The sequence below is a fragment of the Lissotriton vulgaris genome, chromosome 4_1, assembly GCF_964263255.1.
Source record: "Lissotriton vulgaris chromosome 4_1, aLisVul1.2, whole genome shotgun sequence".
In the NCBI taxonomy this organism is placed as follows: domain Eukaryota; kingdom Metazoa; phylum Chordata; class Amphibia; order Caudata; family Salamandridae; genus Lissotriton; species Lissotriton vulgaris.
The window spans coordinates 168,707,133-168,723,822 of NC_141691.1; the positions used below are offsets into that span (position 1 = coordinate 168,707,133).

Here is a 16,690-nt window from a genome sequence, read left to right on the forward strand (position 1 = left end):
GCTGGCTAAGGAAACTATCTGATTCCTGGATGTCTCATTAATTTCCAATCTTTATCTGAGAGAGTCATAGGGAATAAATTGGGGTTCAGCTTCTGATGGAAGCCTGAACTACTAAACATTCTGGTGTAGGGTGCTATGTAAAGAAGTCAGGGTCGCCTTGCACCTGACAGTGGCACCTGGCACCTTACCTGTGCACAGGCAGAGCAGAAAAAGGCTTAGACCAGGTGCCCTTAAGGAATGTCCAGGAAAAAGTCCAACCCACTGGCCTCCTGCAAATCCATTAATACTTTTCTTCCTCACAGTGTGTAGGAAAATAATCCACCTCATCTCCATTGCCATCTCCAAAGGCTTGTTGACTACGATTAGAGTCTGGACCAAAAAAGTGTTGGAGCACTGGGTTTGGCTTCGAGGCAAAGTTATGGCCCTCTCAGAATTAGATTGGGATGGGACTGGGTGCATCAGTAAACTTTGGGACATGACCTTAGTCGAAGTCGAGACAAGTGTCTTTCGGAATTGCAAAGGACTATTTGGGCAGGGCTGTCCTCTAATTCTGGCTTTAATGTCAAAGGGACCAGTGTTTGGTTCCAAAATGGAAGTCAGCACAAGCGTTGGAGCAGAACCTGAAACAGGTTTAGGAAGCACATGTGGTTTAGAAAGTAGATCTGTAAGTGGTCACCCAACTGGAGGCCTCTGGATTCTTGAGACTGAAAGGCAAACCAGAGGAAGGCCGAACCGTGCTAAAAACACAAACAGTGCCTCTTTACAACCCTATTACAATGTCACAGATTGCCACAGAAAATCAGGGTGCAAATACAACTGTGGCATTTGCTCCCAGGTGTGGATGAGAGCACCCCAAACAAGACAGAGAGGCACCCTGATGTCCTACCAACTCCTTAGGCTGAGAGTGGTGGGACTGGAACCAATCTTGTTTAGCCTTCTTGTACTTCTGCTTCGACTTTGACTAACTGGAAAATTTGAACTGCAATGCGAAATGGCCCAGTGAGTGAGAACAGGTCAGCATAGTCGAATTTGAATGGGAGGAGGACTTCTGTGACATCTTTCAATGTTCTGTGGCATACAGCTGAGATTCACATTACCGAATCACCTTCGGATATATAGGGGCACACCTCACAGGTCTTAAAGAGTCATGCACCAAACCCAAATGCCAGAGGCACATATCATGGGGGTCTGTTACAAACATCTGCGACAATCCATACAAGGCTTAAGCAATGTAGATTCCCTTGTCCATTGGAAAAATAAAATTGAGCACAAAAACTCTCAAGTGACAAGGAAAAAGTTGGGAGCAACCCCTGGATCTGCATTTGAAGGTGTAAAGGTGCAGCAAGATAAGAACTGACTTTGATGCGCAGGTGTGATGCTTATTTGTGGCACCATTGTCACTTCTGGGGTGGAACAGAGTCAATGCGGAGGCACAAGCCACCACTATTCGGTGAGGGAGCTGTGCTGTTTATATGTTCCCGAATGCAGACTGGTGCCTCAGGATGTTCTAAAGGTGAAGAATCTTTGGTTAGAAGTATCCATTACAACTGGTGCACACCAAAGAAATAAAAAGATTATAATGTGATAAGAACAACAAAACAGAATCACTTTTGACAGGTTGATTACCTGGGAATCCGGAAAGACCTGGTTCACCCTTTGGACCTGGAGAGCCTGGTAGTCCAGGTAAACCTGAACTTCCAGGTGCACCTTTACTGCCTGGGCTGCCGGGCAATCCACTTAGGCCTGGGTCACCCTGAAATGCACGGAAAAGAATCAGGTTTAATAATGGTGTTTCTTTTCTGGATAGCATCCGATAATCTATCAGTATCCATTGCATGAAACAGTCAGTATATTAGAAACTGAATTTTTTGAGATTTACAAATCTTTCATTTTACCAATCAGTATGTATTGTATTTTGCTTATATTTCAAATAGGCACAGGAGCTCCAACAAAAACTAGTATTGAAAATGCAACATAGTAGATGGATTAACATTTACCAGCCATGTCTTCCTGCGCATCAATCGAACTACATTTGTCCAGACTAACGCAAGGCTACTCCATACTTCAGACAATCTATGATGAGAAACAATCCACACAGGTTTTTTTCCATTCTACTAAGCGTGATGTCACGTTTGTCTGCTGTTCGTTAAATGGCTGTACAAACTCTAGCTTCTTAATATTAATTGCAGGTGTCACCAACAAGGATTTGTCATATTACGGCATCCAAACGGGAATCGGCCTTAACAACGTGGTCTGAGCCACGCGTGCTGTATCACCGCAAGCCGTACCATATTTGCCTTAACCAGGCATGGTTAAGGCAATGCACTGTCTAGTTGCGGAGCAGAGGCACAGGAAGGGGAAGACAGGAAGAGGAAGGACTATCAGGAATCGGGAGAGGACACAGTGATGTAAGTGAAGCTTAGGCTTGGCCTTGTGGGGGTCGAGGTAGGTTTATGGACTCAGGAAGGGGCAAGGGTAGTTTTGTGGAGTGGGGGACAGTTTTTAGGGCTAAGGGTGGGGAAAAAAGTGATGTTGCAGAAGATAGGAGGGAACTTTGACGAGCCCTGTGCTGGCAGTGCGCCACAACCCTCATAACCCTCAAAATGTGATTTATGAAGCCACGCAGAGCCACCTTGCATGGCCCTGAGCAGCTTGATAAATCTAGAGTAAACCAATGCAGTGCAAATCGCTGTGTTTTATTACTCTTCTCCAAAGAGGCATTCCAAGGGTGGTGCTTGGGTGTTAAAAATGCAAAAACAACAGTTGATGGACAGAATGCAGAACAATGTCATACATTCACCCCAGTACAGAGATCTGGGGCTAAATCCATCGTTTTTTTGCACGCCACACCACCCCAGTTCAGACATGGCCATATGCAAATCAGTCTGACCCTGTGCCTCATGGGAACAGTCCAGCCCGAACTGCCAAGCCATGCCTTCCCTGGACCAGAAACAACCTTCGAGGCTGATTTGCATATGGCCATGTCTGAACTGGGGTGGTTTGTACAAAAACGATGGATTTAAGCCTAGATCTTCTGTCCATCAACTGTGGTTTTTAGGTCGAGCAGACCTACATTCAATGCGTAAGCATTGATTGTGTCTGCTTCAGACCTATTGTCACCCGTATTTAGGAATGAAGACACGACTCAGACGCGCGCTTTTGCAGTCTCAGTTTTGACCGCTTCTGAGCCGCGCTTGCGCAGACTAACTCGCTTCCCTCGCATGCATTAACGGTGCACACACACAGACACAGCCAGCCCCCACCCCTCTGCATGCACGCACACACACACACACACAGGCGCGCGCACACATACACACGCTGCCGCCCCCCACCCCCCGGCACACACACAGACACGCACGCATACACATGCCGCCGCCGCCCTCTACCCTCCCCCCCCACACACACACACACACACACACACCGCCCCCCTTACAACTAAGCCTTACTCACTGCATCGCCGCCACTCCGTCCTGACTTCTGCAGCCACCGCGGGGCATCAACTCCGTGGGAGCGGGCTTCGCGGAAAACGGAAGTCCCGCCCCACGACAGGCGTGACGCTCCCGAACTTCCGTTTTCAGGATGCGCACGCTTGCAGCTTAGTTTTGTTGCAGTCATGTTTCATGGTCCTAGGGCTGTGTGGGAGTGCCGAGGGGATCGGGACACGCGCATTCACCACGTCCAGTTACGCGCTGTGCCAATCTCCTATCTCCCTTCTCGCTACTGCCAGCATGCACACGGTACGTGACAATGGCGAGGCGGACAGCACCTCACTCTTTCACAATTACACACGCCGCTGTACAAGTGCACGCTGACAACTCCCGGACCCAACAACATACAGTCCCTAACAACAGTGAGGCGGGCAGCGCTTAACGCTTTCATTATCCCATTGCCAGCAGCCCCACTCACGGGGCTGCTGTGCATAGACTCCGTTCCTCTACTCCCTTGCGCCCACGCTCTCTATTTACCATGCACTCAAGTATTGCCAGAAACACCGTGTTTGCTTAAAAACTCTCTGCTTCTCACCGTCGTACACAATCGCAAGGTGAACTGCACGCTCACTACCTTACCCTCTAACGCGGACTTGCCCACTCACTTTCTCTGCTCTACTTCTCACAAATTGCTTTCCAAACCAGCACGCCGCTCTCCACACGCTCGTAGTATGCCAAGCTCTGCAGTGAACTCTCACACTGTGCCTTGCACTGTCTTAGCCTCTCACATTCGCCGCCGTGCATATTTATAATACAGTACTTGTTTGTTTTATTTTCATTTCACGGCCGATTTTTTTTTTGGCGGCCGCCAATGCTTGTTTGACTCGTTTTCCCGAGGGAATGAGCAATAAATCAGCGACTACGGTGGTTTGGGGCATTTCCGCTCCAATCTTTGCGTTGATTTTTAATTTTGTCACATCGTGTGTGCAATACATTCAACTAACGTGTGTGGAAACTAAATACCTAGTTGTACATGTTCTTCCTTAAAACGAATTACTTTTTTTACAGACTAAATGAAGGTACATAAAATGCTGTTTAAAGTGTCTAAATATTGAAGTATATCCTGTGCGCAGCGCACTGTTCCAGTATTTAAAGATATTTCTGTGTTTAGACTGTTTTAACGGATTTGATTTTCTTTTCTTAACGGTTCTGCCTATTTTAGCGAAGTCGACCTATGCTTCTTTTTAAGAAATTGTTACGAAGTAGCCACAGCAGAAAGGCAGTTTGTCTTGCAACAAAACAATATAAAACAAAGTCTAGACACATGTCGGCTGGTTGCATTAAAAAATAATTTGGTTATTAAGTCCAAAGCATTGCGAGCAGTTCAATAAATCTATTCAATTTTGCGCATGTCAAAATGTAAATTGCATCTTTCCTTGCTCTCGGTTTTAGTTACTTTTATTTTTCGATTGTTCCCCTTCCAAAGAGTTTGCTTTACATGCTCATGTATAATCCGCACATACCAGGGTAATCAATCGTACGCTAGTGTTTTCCACCTCCCATATGCCTGTGATGATGACAGTTATATCAAGAATGGCCATAATATGTCATTAATTGGGTACCATTGTGCCACTGCCACCATGCCAGGCATGCTCATTTTATTATAGGAATGCTATGCAATAAGCTTGTTGTGCCCTGTAGCACATTATGCCAGCAGTGGGCCCCATAATTCTACAGATGCAGAACATACATAAGTCAAGAAACACTACCTGTATTCCATGGACTATATATTGCCAGTGATGGGTTCCATTATTCCAAGTAGGAGCATAGTTCCAGCATGACCACCTTTATCCCTGGGGTGCCCTCATCCAGCAGGACGTGTAAAGACTTTTTACAAATTAATACTGTTCTACCAGGGTTTGGCTCATTCTTCCCATAAGCATTCATAGTCTGCCTAGAGTTCTCACAATTATACCATGGGTGCTCCAAAACAAGTTATAAAAACCAGCAGTCTGCCAAGAATTGTGACCATTATGCCAGGAGTACCCCCATCATAATAGAAGTGCCTGCTCTTAGTAAATACTAACTTTGCCTCAGGGGTGGCACCAGGGATGCCATAGTTGGCTTCCGCATGCTTTGTCTGGAGGTAAAAGTAAATTTTATCTGACATCACACGAGGCGCAGATGCACTTACACATAGATGCGCACGCGCACTTCCACACGTAGATACACTCATTCATGACCACACACAAAACACACACTCCCTCCCAGTGCAGCAGCCTCTTGGGATCCTGCCATTATAGACCCTATACTGATACAACCAAGCATGACAATGTACATCCAGCAGTATATGGCCAATTGGTTAAAGAAACCCGATTATGATTGGTCATTTGTTTTGGACACTGCATTGTCAATCAGGCTGCAACTGTGACAATGGTCACGTAAATACAACACATATTGCAATACAAATGCTTTAGGTGTCACATTTGCGAAAGTTATAACTATTGGCATTGTAAATGACAAAGCTATTAATTTCTCTATTTTCAAAACAAACACATAAATAAAAAATGTGTCATTTACAATACCAATCGCTCAAACTTTCCTAATGCGAGACCTATTGCATTGCAAATGCTTGTTGCATTTGTCACCCCGAGTGGGATGGGTATGCTCAGACGTGAGTCCCACGCTCTCCATACCACTGGATTCAAGCAAGCCGGGCTGAAGACGGCTGATAGCCAGAAACCGGTCCTCTGAAGCTTGTTTCCGGTCCAGGGAAGGCATGGCTTGGCAGTTCGGGCTGGACTGTTCCCATGAGGCACAGGGTCAGACTGATTTGCATATAGCCATTGTCTGACCTAGGGTGGTGTGGAGTGCAAAAAAACGATGGATTTAGGCCCAGATCTCTATACTGGGGTGAATGTATGACATTGTTCTGCATTCTGTCCATCAACTGTGTTTTTTGCAATTTTCACCCCGAGTGGGCTGGGTATGCTCAGACGTGAGTCCCAGGCTCTCCACATCACTGGAGTCAAGCCATCCAGGCTGAAGAAGGCTGATAGCCAGAAACCGGTCCTTGGATGCTTGATTCCGGTCTAGGAAAGACATGGCTTGGTAGTTCGGGCTGGACTGTTCCCATGGGGCACAGGGTCAAGGCTGATTTGCATATAGCCATTGTCTGACCTAGGGTGGTGTGGAGTGAAAAAAAACGATGGATTTAGGCCCAGATCTTTGTACTGGGGTGAATGTAAGACATTGTTCTGCATTCTGTCCATCAACTGTGTTTTTTGCAATTTTCACCCCGAGTTGGCTGGGTATGCTCAGAAGTGAGTCCCAGGCTCTCCACATCACTGGAGTCATGCTATCCAGGCTGAAGAGGGCTGATAGCCAGAAACCGGTCCTTGGATGCTAGATTCCGGTTTAGGAAAGACATGGCTTGGTAGTTCGGGCTGGACTGTTCCCATGGGGCACAGGGTCAAGGCTGATTTGCATATAGCCATTGTCTGACCTAGGGTGGTGTGGAGTGCAAATAAACGATGGATTTAGGCCCAGATCTTTGTACTAGGGTGAATTTAAGACATTGTTCTGCATTCTGTCCATCAACTGTGTTTTTTGCAATTTTCACCCCGAGTTGGCTGGGTATGCTCAGAAGTGAGTCCCAGGCTCTCCACATCACAGGAGTCAAGCTATCCAGGCTGAAGAGGGCTGATAGCCAGAAACCGGTCCTTGGATGCTAGATTCCGGTCTAGGAAAGACATGGCTTGGTAGTTCGGGCTGGACTGTTCCCATGGGGCACAGGGTCAAGGCTGATTTGCATATAGCCATTGTCTGACCTAGGGTGGTGTGGGGTGCAAAAAAACAATGGATTTAGGCCCAGATCTTTGTACTGGGGTGAATGTAAGACATTGTTCTGCATTCTGTCCATCAACTCTGTTTTTTGCAATTTTCACCCCGAGTTGGCTGGGTATGCTCAGAAGTGAGTCCCAGGCTCTCCACATCACTGGAGTCAAGCTATCCAGGCTGAAGAGGGCTGATAGCCAGAAACCGGTCCTTGGATGCTAGATTCCGGTCTAGGAAAGACATGGCTTGGTAGTTCGGGCTGGACTGTTCCCATGGGGCACAGGGTCAAGGCTGATTTGCATATAGCCATTGTCTGACCTAGGGTGGTGTGGAGTGCAAAAAAACGATGGATTTAGGCCCAGATCTTTGTACTGGGGTGAATGTAAGACATTGTTCTGCATTCTGTCCATCAACTGTGTTTTTTGCGAGGTGGGATTTAAGGCAATTATTAATAGAAAAGTGACTTTAGGAAGTCACCACTCTGTTGCCCAAATCTTCAGTAGCCTTTCCTGTCTATCTGCAGCAGTTGTCATCGGAGACAATGTGCTGCCCCCTTCCCACGAACAGGGAACAAAGAGAATTGTTGGTGGGAGGAGATGTGACCTCCTCCAGCAGGATGACTACAGGGCAGTGGCCATAGATGGCAACAGATGGCTCAGCTTCAAAGAGGGTACCGCCTCAGTGAAGCAAATAGCGATCACACCTCGACAAGCCTGTATCTCCTCCAGAGGGGGAAAACCCATTGCTGAACTGGTTTTCCAGAAGAAGTGGCTCATTATGTTGGATAAACCCCAGGGGTGTGCCCTGGGCTCGTCACAGGAGAAGAAGGCTTGTGCCATCTTCATCTTGGATTTGGGTGGAGAAGGGTATCCCAGGATTTTTTGGTGGCCAAAAGCCCACAAAGTGATGTAAAGTTGAAAGGCTTGCTTGTGGGAACTATTAGCCCATTGACTAGTGTCCTCTCCTCCCACAAATGTGAAGATGTCTTAAAAGGGAAGACAAAGACTGTGTCTGCTATGCCCATTTATGCAGAAGAGCTCCACTTGTGCCTGGACAAAAGTGATTCTCCAGGCTAGTTGGCTAGCCTCTAGTTAAGCTCTGGGTCTATCAAAAACTAAGGAAACCTGGATCTCTCAAGAGCCCAGCGTGCCAGGAACATCTAACCGCTGCTGGATGCCAGAGTGCATGCTGGACTACTGAGTCCTGACCTTGCAGAAGTGTACTCAAGTCCTTGGGCCCTGTAGTTAAAGTGGAACCTCAACCCTAGAAAGGAAAGATTGTCTTACCTGTGAGCAATTGCTGAGACTGCTTAAACCAGGAGACCAGTTGACCAGTGACGACTGGACCTGCACTGGTCTCGACTGCTGCAACGTAGGATGACTCCTGATGCTCATGGATACCTGGGAGGCCCCGGGAACACTCACTGCATCTCATGAGCATCTTTAGCATCCTCAGTACCCTGTATCCCCAGCATCAGGACCACTTCTTGGCTAATCCGTGGCAAAAGAGAGAAATGCACTGAGGACCATAACATTGCTGGACCCGTGACTCTCTCCCTGGAGCTAAGGTGTCCCTGTGACTGGCTCCCAACCAATTGTGGGCCGTCCAAGTGAATAGAAGTAGCCGTTCTAGCCAGTTGACGAAAAACTGCTAAACCACTTGTGATTTATTGCATTTCATAAAAGTGAACTACAGTGATTTACTTAGGTTTAAAAATTCATATCTATAGTTTCCCTCAATAGATTTTCCTAATTTTGGTGTCTGTTTTAAGATAAAAATACTTTTTTTATATGTTGGTGCTGGATTTTTATTGTGCTGTGGTTCCTACGTGTTCTCTTTTTTGGCACTTCTAAATGCTTTACACTTGTTTCTTTGTTTAAGCCTGACTGCTCTGTGCCACGGCTATCCGGGACTGAGTTTAGGGGTTTTATTAAATAAACTTAAATGGACCTGTTAAAGATTATGACATCATTTTATGGTGAGGTCTCACATCCAAACCTCATAATAATCTAAATTCCCACACTCGTTAACTACAGCATTTATTGTGTTTCAGAAAAGTAGAAATAAACATAGCTCTTTATTTTATTTGTACTGCTCTGAAGTATTTAAGCTTACATACCTCTTCAGAAGACTTAGAGCTGAGTCTGTGGCAGTAGCTTCATTAGAGGCAGCCACGTTGAGCCACTCTGGCTCAGAGGTTTTCTTTTCATTCACTGCGCCCCAGAGAAGCATATTTTCATTCTGCACTCCCTTCCTTGCAACAGCAAAAGCAAACTACCAGGGGAACAAATGGGGCTGGGGTAGACCGGTTCAAGAATGGAAATTGGGTGGTGTGATACAGGGGCTAAAGCAACAAAATAATCACTGGCGCAGGCAATTAGCAGTCACACAATGGTGCCTGAATGATCCTAGAAGAGTAGTTATAATCTGCAAAGGGATCATTTGTATTAGCTGTCAAACTCCAAACGTGAATTATAGGGTGCTAGCATATTTTAAGGCATTAGAATTAGCATTAGTATTTCTTCACCAATAACAATAACCAAAACGTGGCTACTAATCTGTACAATAACTGACTATTTACACTGTTAGCCTCTCTGCCCTAACTGATGTATGCACCTTCACTGTTGTCAAGTTAAAGTTTCTGGTTGAAACATTTTGTTCAACTAATAATAATCTGTTAGGGGGTGTGAGTCTACAAGATGCTTTCATTGGGCATCCCTTTGGTGCCAACTATTTTAGGAGGTGTGAGTGTACAAGATGTTTTCATTAGGGATCTCTTTGGTGCCAACTATGTTAAGAGGTGTGAGTGTACAAGATGTTGTCATGAGGGATCTCCTTGGTGCCAGCCTGTGCTGTTCTTGTGGTTTCAGCCCTGCAGGCCAATGCCTGTGATGTCACAGTAGGATGTTGAGACTTGTTAGACCTTGGCAGGATGGGAGCAGGGCATCCACCTCTCTGTTTCCTGTCTATTCACCTGAAAAAGGCGAGGATATCCCGAGGTAGTTCCTGTCTTAATACAATATCCAGGATCCTAAAATATTTACGGTTCTATGGCCCTAGGCTCCTGGCTCAGTAGAGCCACTCCTTATGACACTGAATCACTCAAGTAATAAGTAAGCCTTATTCTCGTGGAGAGAACTGCCAGGATTCTATTAATCACCAGCGTTCTAATGAGAAACAGTGGCTATAAAAGACTGGCAGAAAGTAGGATGGATCCGTGATAAAATGAGTGCTCTTTGCATGGATATCAATTCACCAAAATGCCTGGAATAGCGGAAGTGACATTGCATGCTATTTGACCTTTACTTTGGCTCACCAACACATGCTTACACATACGAACACATTGACAATCAACCGCGCACAGAAACACACTCCCACCGCAAGCATGCATACAACATACATTTAACAGCATTTTTTAAACGTACCTTACCTTCTAGATAGGGTCATATTCCAGCTAATGTATTTTATTTTGTATTACACTAATAGTGAATGATATTATTCAGTATTTGCATAATAAAAAATTGACAGAAACCAGGCAAGTGGAGCTCCAACCAGCGTCCTTTAGGAAGAGCTGCTGCCCCTGTGTTCCAGGCACTGATTTTGCAACCTCTGAGGCCAGGGGTCACAAAAGCAGTGCCAGGGGTAGCAAGGGGCAAGCCAGCGGACGCAGCTACAACCCCTGGCAACCCCTAAATGACGTCCATGGCTCTTTGAGGGGTTGGGTATCCAAGTACGGTGCTGCCTGGTAAGGTCTCCACACAGCCCTCTATTAATTCATACACGTGAAGGCCCCTACAATGTTTTCTAGAAAGACTGACCATCAGTGGCATAGCAAAGAGCGGGTCCTGGAGGGGGGGTCGGTGCACCCCGGGCGCCACAGGTTTTGGATGCGGCCGCGTGGGACAGCAAACGCAGGAATGCAAACGCAGGAATCGATTGCAAGCACCCCTCCTCCCCTCCCCCCCCCCACTGCTCTTATGGCGCAGCGGGCGGCAAAGGCTGGGACCTCCACGGGTGGCAAAAGGCCTAGTTACACCACTGTTGACAATTGACCATTAAATACTCAGAAGGTACAGGGAGATATTTTAAAATGAGTACAAGCTAGTGGGTCAGAAGATAGGAGATGATGAGGCATGTATGATGTTTTATGAAGCGTTATTAACAACAACATTTTGAATTATTTAAGCAAGTCAACTTGTGACTCCCTTTCCTTAAAAAGAAAAGACAAAGGGTACAGTGGCCATGAATAAAATGTTCTTTGAGTGACTTCTCAGCATTTCATTTGCTTTAGAGTGATAGCCAAATTAAGCAGTGCATAACATTATTTTCAAACCCACCTGAGTGATGCCCCTCCCAATAGTTCATGTAGGTCCAATGTACTCCTTAGGAAATATATTAAATCTCGGAAATGTTTTAAGTCTCTCAACATATTTATCCCAATAATGGCCAGTACTTTTAGCTGAATTGCTCATCCTAATAAAAGCATACTATATCAATATGAAAGCAGTATTATTTTGCATTACACACAACATGATAAGAGCAGAAGGCTTTATGGGGCACTGTGAACCTATCAGACATTTAAGAACAGTTTACATGTGCCTCAAACACCAGAGCATGAGCTACAGGCCTCTGAGACATCGCTTGATGTGGAGAAAGTTGCTCATCTTTCATCTGGGCTTTGCTTAAGAGTTCTGAGCACATACCTTTGGTCCTGAAGGACCTGGAGGACCAAATCCTCCAAATCCAGAGTCGCCTTTCTCACCCTTCCCTCCAGAAAAGCCAGGGGATCCGGGCTGACCCGGGCGACCTGCTGGCCCTGTTGCCCCTTTGCTCCCCGACGGTCCTGGAATAGAAAGTAGTTTCATAAATGACAAGGATTACTATTTTGTGTGACAGGGAGATGAAAACATAGAATGAACTGTGTGAGTAATAAAAACAGATGCAGGTACCTGGAAAACCCATCTCTCCCATGGATCCTTTTGGCCCCGGTGGTCCAGCTGGTCCAGGATAGCCTGGGTCACCTTTGACACCTAGAATAACACAAATATGTCATTAACAGTCAATCACTATGCACTGCCTTTCCATCTTGAAAGACTAAACAGAGTCACCATCCACTGAACAGGCAGAGATCACCTAGTAATAGATACTCAGAGGTTAGAACATAGACCTCAGGCCAACACTAACCTTGAACACCCAATCCAGCACACAACACAGCCCCAGCCTTTCACAGACACTCCATTAAAAACCAACAATCCCTCCACAATGGAGCAGAGGCTTATCTGACAGTACCAAAGCCTCACCCCATAAAGATGATGCATTCAGACAAGACCATTTTGAAATGGAGTTTCGATTTGATTAAAGCTAAACACCGCCCACACATTCCTGGGCACTGCCTTCACCTCAGAGGCCACATCCTTACAAAATTTGCTCAGTCGATTTGGACAAGTCAAAGTTCATCAAAACTTGTCATGGTTTCTTCATTTCACAAGCTAATGATCACAGGGTGCAAAAGGTCCAAGCTCACTGTGCTTTGCTAAGGCCACACTTTTGACCATATTCGCATCTGGTACATATTGTGTAGCAAGTCATGTACCCCAGCATGGCTCCCACAGATAAATCCACAAGACCATGCACCCATTTTCCCAGGGATGTACATGGAGAACCTTCATGCTCCCATTTATGAAATTACGTCAGTCTTCTTCTATTTGCGCTTCACTAAGAACATCATAGCGCACTGTCTTCATCCCCACCTGTATGTGGTTTGCATCTTATTGCAACCTCCATCTGACCTCTTTCATACTTTCCTTGATATTGAATACGTTTTCTGATTGGACCATCGCGATGCAGAAGCCTATATATCACCAATCACCAAAATCAAACCGGTTAGCTAGGACCACTCTATGGAGACCCGTGCTTAGCACCTCATTAATATATGCTGGTGTTAGTCAGTAGTCCAAATTTTTTCTTTTTCAAGTTAGGAAAGGAGTACCAATCCAGCCTATTCCACTACCAACACTTTAGCAGAGTAGACAATGCTACGTGAGCCAGAAATCAAATAAATGTATCAAGCACGTACAACACAATGTGGAGACCAAAACAAGTGAGCCCCTCGATGACATTAATCAATAAATAACCCTTTTTTGTCTTACCTGATGGTCCTGGTGAACCTGGTAGTCCATCAGATCCTCGTAACCCAGCAACACCGGGCAAGCCTGTGTACCCTCTTTCACCAGGAAAACCTAAAGGGAAGGAACAACACAGTCCATTACAAGCATTAAAGAGCAGAAAAGGCCAACTTAGCAGCAAAGGCTAACTCGCACATTTTTTAAGTAAAGGGTTCTTTTCTTCTGTATTCAAGGTACAAAACACACCCAGATTTATTTTTTTGAATGACACAGAAAAGGTCTTCCTCCACAGCAATTTGCTATGATACAAATGCAGCAAAAGAACTGGGAGGTGGTACTTCTACTGGAATCACAAAAGAAAGAGAAAGAGGATATTGTCTCTCAGGCTCTGAATCCTACCAGGGCTTAACTCTGAAAAAAGCTTGAAAATAAGTTTCAAGTAGTATTTTATAGTGCTAGTTGAGTTCAGTGCATCTGCCCCATATCCATGTACCAACAACATGTTACACAGGTCAAACGAATGTCTGACATAATATCGACAGACAGAATATCGAAATGCAAAAATATCGGAGCAAAAATATCGACAGCAAAAATATCGGAATCCTATCTTCATTAAGGTAAGTACAAAAATATCGAAAAAATAATATCGTAGTACAAAAATATCGGAATCAAAAATATCGTTTTTTTAAATGTATTAATAATAATGTAAAAATAATTTTAAAATACATATAATTTTACAAATATTAAATAAAAATATTAAAACAAAATTAAAACTAATACATATACATTTAAAATAAATAAAACACTTAATAATTTAATGTAATTTTAATTTTTTTCATGTAATTTATTTGATTTAATGTAATATTTTTTTGTTTTTACCCTGTACGCCTGTACCCCAAAAACCCAAAACTGACCCTGAACCCTAAAAATATCCCTGTACCCCAAAAACCGAAAACTGACCCTGAAACCTAAAAATACCCCTTTACCCAAAAACTGAAAACTGACCCTTATCCCTAAAAATACCCATTTACCCAAAAACTGAAAACTGACCCTGAACCCTAAAAATACCCCTTTACCCAAAAACTGAAAACTGACCCTAAACCCTAAAAATACCCCTTTACCCAAAAACTGAAAACTGACCCTGAACCCTAAAAATACCCCTTTACCCATGAACTGAAAACTGACCCAGAACCATAAAAATACTCCTTTACCCAAAAACTGAAAACTGACCCAGAACCCTAAAAATACCCTTTTACCCAAAAACTGAAAACTGACCCTGAACCCTAAAAATACCCCTTTACCCAAAAACTGAAAACTGACCCTGAACCCTAAAAATACCCCTTTACCCATGAACTGAAAACTGACCCTGAACCCTAAAAATACCCCTTTACCCAAAAACTGAAAACTGACCCAGAACCCTAAAAATACCCCTTTACCCAAAAACTGAAAACTGACCCTGAACCCTAAAAATACTCCTTTACCCAAAATTAATTAATATTATTTAATTACCAATTAATTATTAATTAACAATAACAATAAAGTAAATATATTAGCACATTTGCTGTAATTAATTTAATTTAATAATTAATATTATTTTTCCCAATTAATTATTTAAGAATAACAATACATTATATATAAAATAAATTACTATAATTAATGTAATTAAATAATTAATATTAATTAATTACCAACTAATTAATAATTATAAATATGTACAAAATTATATTAATTAATTAACTAATTAATAGAAATTAATTACCAATTAATTATTAATGAAAATATGTACAAACATATATCAATTAATTAATTATTATTAAATTACTTCCCACCCTATTCCCCTATGAACCCATAACCCGCTACAGAACATATTTATCAATTAATCAATTAATTAAAAATATTTAAAAATTATTTCTCAATTAATTAATTAATAATTCCTACTAATTAATAATTAATTTAACATAATTAAATTACTTCCCACCCTATTCCCCTATAAACCCACAACCCGCTACAGTAGTAAAACACAATATTTAATTAAATTACATTAAAAATAAATAATAAAACATAATAAATACAATATAATATACACTAAATTTATTTAAAAATTGATATTAGTAACATCGAAGTTATTTATTTCGATATTATTGACATCGATATTTACAACTTCGATATTACTGATATCATACTAATATCGATATTAAGACTGTCGATATTACTTACCTTCGATATTTTGTCCCATCGATATTTAAACTTCGATATTTTTGTATATCGATATTTAAAAATCGTTATTTTGTCTATGTACCGGTCAAACATCCCTTTAGTATTTTATAGCATTAATGCTTCATACTACTGACCTGACCGCAAAGGACTCTGGGTTGCACCCTTTCACAGCGAATGGTTATTAGTTTGTTGGTTCTAGCTTGTGCGTATATAACACAACACAGGGTGCACCACTAAATGATATTATGTACTTTATGGTAGCATGAAAAACATGAAGTAGGCACAGAATGAGTGTGTACAGGTATGTACACAGGAAAAATGGAAGCAGGTCCATGCAAATAATGCCTGTGGGCTAGAAATGCACATTAGTGCACGAATACCAGTAGGGCGTACATGATACAATGTATTATAATAACATTCTTCTAAAAAATATAAAAATCAAAGAGAGGAAGCGGAGAAGAAAAAACAGAAGGAGGCAAAAGGTAATTCGGAGACAATGAACCATCTTATTAATGCAAGTTATTTCCTTAGCGTAACTGCACCTGCTGTATGTTTTCTTACTGATGCTAACACTGCATAAAAGAAGTGCCCGTTTCTTAAATTTCGAGCCTCACTTTCACGTTTTGCCTCCAAAGATGGGAAAGTGTTGGTTAGCTTCCTCAGACAAAAAACATATTACATTTTTGTTCCAACTGAAGGTCACCTTCTTCCTTTATCATGAGTCCAGACCCAGGAAGCTGTGTACTCCCTTTGTTTCATGATATCAAGTGATCCTATATGGAAGGCAGTATACTGAATTCTATAAATGTATGTCTTGTCTGTGCTTACAGAGCCTGCTCTGTTTTCTGAGGGACCTTCCGGCTTGACCAAATATATGATTTGCAGGTAATTACTCTTCTTTTGTTAATAAATCCTTTCCGACTTCTATAGGTATGTGCACAGATTTTCTTTAACAGCCCAAAAAGGGAGCTTTAAATTCCTATCTTGCACAAGACGAGCGTGCACGAAATCGAGAGTATTTGCAGTGGCAGCCTTAGAATATACCCCTGTTTGGTCAATTCAAATTAATCATTATTTGGCTCA

General features: G+C 43.1%; 1 protein-coding gene across 1 annotated transcript in view; it reads right to left on the reverse strand.

Moving 5' to 3' along the window:
- COL4A5 (collagen type IV alpha 5 chain) overlaps window positions 1-16,690 on the reverse strand; it is a 448,329-nt gene that overhangs the window by 129,708 nt on the left and 301,931 nt on the right. Inside the window, exons 34-37 of the mRNA XM_086918465.1 lie at window positions 13,415-13,504; window positions 12,215-12,295; window positions 11,969-12,108; window positions 1,627-1,753 (exon numbers count right to left, since the gene is read on the reverse strand). Coding sequence (XP_086774591.1) covers window positions 1,627-1,753; window positions 11,969-12,108; window positions 12,215-12,295; window positions 13,415-13,504 — 438 coding nt within the window. The remainder of the gene's footprint in view (window positions 1-1,626; window positions 1,754-11,968; window positions 12,109-12,214; window positions 12,296-13,414; window positions 13,505-16,690) is intronic.